General features: G+C 40.6%; 1 protein-coding gene across 1 annotated transcript in view; it reads left to right on the top strand.

Moving 5' to 3' along the window:
• LOC104946812 (caldesmon, smooth muscle-like) overlaps positions 1–4,253 on the top strand; it is a 20,297-nt gene extending 16,044 nt beyond the window's left edge. Inside the window, exons 6-12 of the mRNA XM_010772696.1 lie at positions 295–334; positions 474–707; positions 808–933; positions 1,681–1,724; positions 1,832–1,910; positions 3,362–3,493; positions 3,576–4,253. Of these exons, the coding sequence (XP_010770998.1) occupies positions 295–334; positions 474–707; positions 808–933; positions 1,681–1,724; positions 1,832–1,910; positions 3,362–3,493; positions 3,576–3,719 (799 nt within the window). The 3' untranslated portion in view covers positions 3,720–4,253. The remainder of the gene's footprint in view (positions 1–294; positions 335–473; positions 708–807; positions 934–1,680; positions 1,725–1,831; positions 1,911–3,361; positions 3,494–3,575) is intronic.
• Positions 4,254–4,671: the final 418 nt, after the last annotated feature.

The raw sequence follows: 4,671 nt of genomic DNA, 5'->3' as shown, positions 1-4,671 counted from the left end.
GTCCATGTACACATTTAAAAAAACACATACTTTTAAAAGACTTAAAATTGTCAAAACTCAAGAAATTGTGTTTTTCTTAACTTGAAAAACCTGGAACTAGTTGAATAAAAGCTGTAATGTTCCTGTTTTGAGTCCTCACAAGTCCCAAGTCTTTAGATTAGTCAACACAGTTGAAAGATATTTGCTACATGATGTGATTTCTTAGTATACTCACAGATCACATGCATTGGATGGCTTTTTTGCTACATGATGTGAGTTTTTAAAATAATTAAAATAATGTCCTCTCTCTGTTTTGAAGGAAGAGAAACCAAAGAAATTTGGATTCAAGGACAAGGTAAAATCATTTGTCATATCTTGCATTCATTCATCTGCAACTTTTCATCCTGGCAAATGTATTTATTTACATGTTGTGAATAATATGATCTGTTTACACGCTAATATAGATATATTGTTTACTTACTCGGTTTTGACAGAACGAACCGGCCAAACTGAACACAGGACTCTTTGAGAATAAACTGAAGAAAACAGAGAAGAGCCGGCAAAACGATGCGGAGAGCGAGGATCTGGAGAAGATGAAGCAGAAGACGCAGAGCGCAGAGGCAGAGCTGGAGGAGCTGAAGAAGAAGAGGGAGGACAGGAGGAAGATCGTAGAGGAGGAGGACAAGCTGAAGAAACAGCAGCTGGAGGACAAGAAAGCCAAAGAACAGGTGAGGATGGATTTTACACTCAGGGATACATCACATCAGTGAAATACTCCACATTGGATACCATTTGGGTTGTGACCGAAACCTGTGTTTGTTGTTACAGGAAGAGAGGAAGAGGATGAAGGAGGAGATAGAGAAGAGGAGGGCAGAGGCTGCAGAGAAGAAGAAACAGAAGGAGGAAGAGTCTCCAAATCCTGTGTTAGCTATCACTCCCAAAGGCTCCTCAAAGGTGAGTTTGGGAAAGAAAGTCACTTCTAAATGCTTCGACTACAAAAAACACAATTGTATTTACTTCCATGTTTGATTGAGATGGAGTCAGACTTCTCCATACTTCCCAACACTGACATTTTGGGAAATACATTTCTTTCAAATTCTTGTTGATGAAAGAAAATATCTTTCTGAAATATTTTTTAAATCTTCCAGGAAGCTGTGCTTGTCTTCTTAGTTTATAGCATTTCAGTTCTCATTTATTTCCATCAATATGTCAGATATTGTTAAGTGTAACATATTTTTTGGGGTCAAATGTGTTTTTTCTTCCATTGTTCCCATTTTAAATCCTCTAATATTACTCATGTAATGTTGGTTGACAAGTATCAAAGTGAACTGGCGTCTTCGCTGTACTCCAATGTGGTTGTTTTTGTACAAGACCATGACTGGGTAATGTTCTTGCCGGGTCATTTCAGAGGAATGTTGAGAACTGTGTGTGTAAATCTACGAGCACACGGCAGGTATAATTCATTTTGACCAGCAGTTCTCAGTCGGTGTGCACTTGTGTATCCTGGCTCCCTCTCAAAGACCAGTCACTCAGGCTTTAAGTGAGTACAGAGACATCTTCCCAGGGACATACTGCTCTGCCTCTCAGTCAGAGCGTCTCAGAGACAGGAAGGAAGCCAGGGCAGCTTGACCATGTCAGTGTGTATTTGTGAACGTCAACCAAAGACTGCTTTATAAACTGAAACCATGCTGTTCTGTACAGATCGGGGCAAAGGCAGAATTCTTGAGCAAATCAGCCCAGAAAAGGTGAGCCATACCTTTTTGGCATATATTTTACAGTCAAATAAATAAGTCATAAACAAGACACTTTTATTACTCCACACCAATGACCCATTTGTTTTTCATCCACACAGCACCACAGCCAGAGCGTCTCACTCTCCAATTGTGTCCAAGATCGGCAACAGAATGGAGCAGTACAACTCTGCCATCCTGGTGAGACTCATGATGCACTTTCCTCAGGAGTGCTGAGAGAAGTACTCAAAAGGCGCATTCACACCGCAGTACTTTTCCCACAAAGGTTCATGAGAACTTAGTTCATCAGAACTCTTTAGTTCTGATGAACTAAGTACAGATCGCGTTCACACCGGAATAAATCCCTGGGGGTGGATTAGGCAAATGAAGCCGCTGACGTCACTTCTTCTTCTTCTGCTTTGGGTTTACTGGCAGGCCGCAAACAACTTCACGGCGTATACTGCCGCCCAAAATCCCCGGCCGGAAGTCACCGGTTGTTGGGGACTGGCTTCAGTAGAAGCCTTCCGAGTAAATCGCCAGAACGCCGACACCTCCTCATCTCCACCGCTCCCATGTTTTATTTTGTGTTGCCATAAGTTAGTCTCTCTGCGTTTCTGCGCTGGGCTAATGCTAATAATGCTAATAATGCTAATAAAATGGTGGCTAAACAACACTTTTTTTGAGTTTTACGGGGCGTAGTTTGCAATCCGCCCAGCCAATCAGAAATATAGCTCTTTTCTCACAAGAGAGCCGCATGAGAGTCCCTGCTCTCTAGCAGGGACGGAAAAGGGGGTAAAAAGGTTCTCATGAACTAATTTTAGTTCCGGCTCTTTTTGGTGTGAACGCGACATTTCGGAACTATATCGGAACTAAAGTGGGAAAAGTACTCCGGTGTGAACGCGGCTAATGTCTTAATTTAACTAAATACAACAGTTAAAATCGTCCATAACGTGAATTTGAAGGTGTCGTTTTATCAGCAATATGTATCAAAGCATCAGCGGAAGTACTTGTTTTCCACATAAGAAAAACCCACTGTAAGTCAAACACTTTGATACATGTATACTATAACATTATGACTGTATTTGACATCAGTGTGTTAGAAACCTTTCATTGCTGTAGTTGGTTGAGGTACAGTTGGTTTTAAGATCCGAGATGATTAATGAAATGAATTAAAAGGAAGAAACATAAACATTCCATCTTTTGTAATAGTTTAATAATTGAAATGACAGAATTAGAAAACAGCTGAAAAGTGGACTGTTAGAAAGTGTAGAGAATAAATCTGTCTTTGGTTTAAATGATAATATTTCATAAGCATACATAAACAAATACATAAACACACAAACATAACAACGTTTTTGTATTTGTAATACTCAACAATGCATTTTTATTGTATAATCATATGAGTTGTTTAATGTAAAGCCTTAATCTATACGGTGATTAGTAACTAAAGATGTCAAAAAGTATTAAAGTACAATTGTCGTTCATTTCTCTTCAAAATAGTTGATAAGTATGAAGGAACACAAAATGAAAAAACTCAAATACAAGCACATTCAAATTGTACTTAAAGTTCTCGATAAAAAGTGACTTTCCACCAGTCAATGTAGCAGTTGTCCTCATGTCAAAGTAGTCAAATCCATCCTCTACTTCCACAGGGAAACAAAGACGTGAAATCCCCCAAGTCTCCGATGGCAGATATTCCTACAGGAGGAGCTCGCAGCATAAAGAGCATGTGGGAGAAAGGAAACGTCGGGGGCTCCTCTGAAAGTCCAGCCCCCGCCAACAAAGTGAGAGAAAGACACCAAGAGGGGAGGACAGAGAGATTTACTCATGTGTGAAGTGAGTAGTTGAAATGTCTCTTTTCCCCAGGATCTGGCTGGCATCAAAGGAGGCGTGACTGGACGTGTCAACAGTTGGATGGCAAAGCCTCCGGAGGCGGAGAAGACAGCAGCACCTGCACCAGCACAGCAGCAGCAGCAGCAGCATCACCAGCAGCAGCAAAGCCAGCCGTAAGGCCTCATAAATCCTCCTCTTTACACGCACATACACTCTATTGTGAATAAGACACCAGTGTTACTTCAAAAGAGTAATCCGTTGATATTCTGCACATGCTAATGTGCTCATTTGCACATCAACAAGCCAATCTTTTGTTGGCTGCAGGCATTATATATATATCTGAGAAGTTTGCTGCCTGGAGTCTAGTGACACCACATGGACAGTTTCCTTCACAACATCTGCTACTAAAGCCCCAACTCTCTCTGTGTATTATTCTTGACATGATGTGAAAGTTTTAACATGTGTATTTTAGCCTAAACATGTGGAAAATCATCGGGTAGAAGAATATTATACTCTTATTGTTGGACAGTCGAACTACAAAGCTGAACAGCAGTAGTTGTGTGTGTGTCAGGTTGCTGAATGCCAACATGCCTGCTTGCAATGCCATTAATTCATCGCTCCATACGTCAATCACTTTAGACAAGATTATATTACAGCCGTTACAGACCAGACTCCTACTTTTAAACAGTCCTCTTTTGTATTGGACTCACTTTAGCTCAAAAACTATGTTTGAATCTCTCAGTCACTCCATGTTTAAAGTCTCCTTCAAGCAAGGGCAAAAGGTCACACCCTTCATATTTTGTCCCACCCAAAGACATTGTTATGCTTCTTTTTTTCTTTTACAACATTGACAAAACAGCAAAAGTATGTAGAATACGTTTGTTTTGTATTTTATGGCATGGAAAAATAAAAGATTCCTGTCCCTTGGCAGACACTGTGTCCCTTTCTTAAAGTAGGACACCAGCTGCTGATCTCAGCAGGTCTTCTGGAGACATTATGTCCGCATGCAGGAGCATTGCTGAATGACGTGTGACATTGTTTTAACGTCAAATTTACGACCAATATATCTTTAGTGTCAAACGTCTTGGCCAGCAGCAGAGGAGTGGTTGTAACCTTGGCGTCACTTATG

The sequence above is a fragment of the Notothenia coriiceps genome, unplaced genomic scaffold, assembly GCF_000735185.1.
Source record: "Notothenia coriiceps isolate Sejong01 unplaced genomic scaffold, NC01 NC01_scaffold00011598, whole genome shotgun sequence".
Classification (NCBI taxonomy): Eukaryota; Metazoa; Chordata; class Actinopteri; order Perciformes; family Nototheniidae; genus Notothenia; species Notothenia coriiceps.
This window is presented reverse-complemented; position numbering and strand designations above follow the sequence as displayed.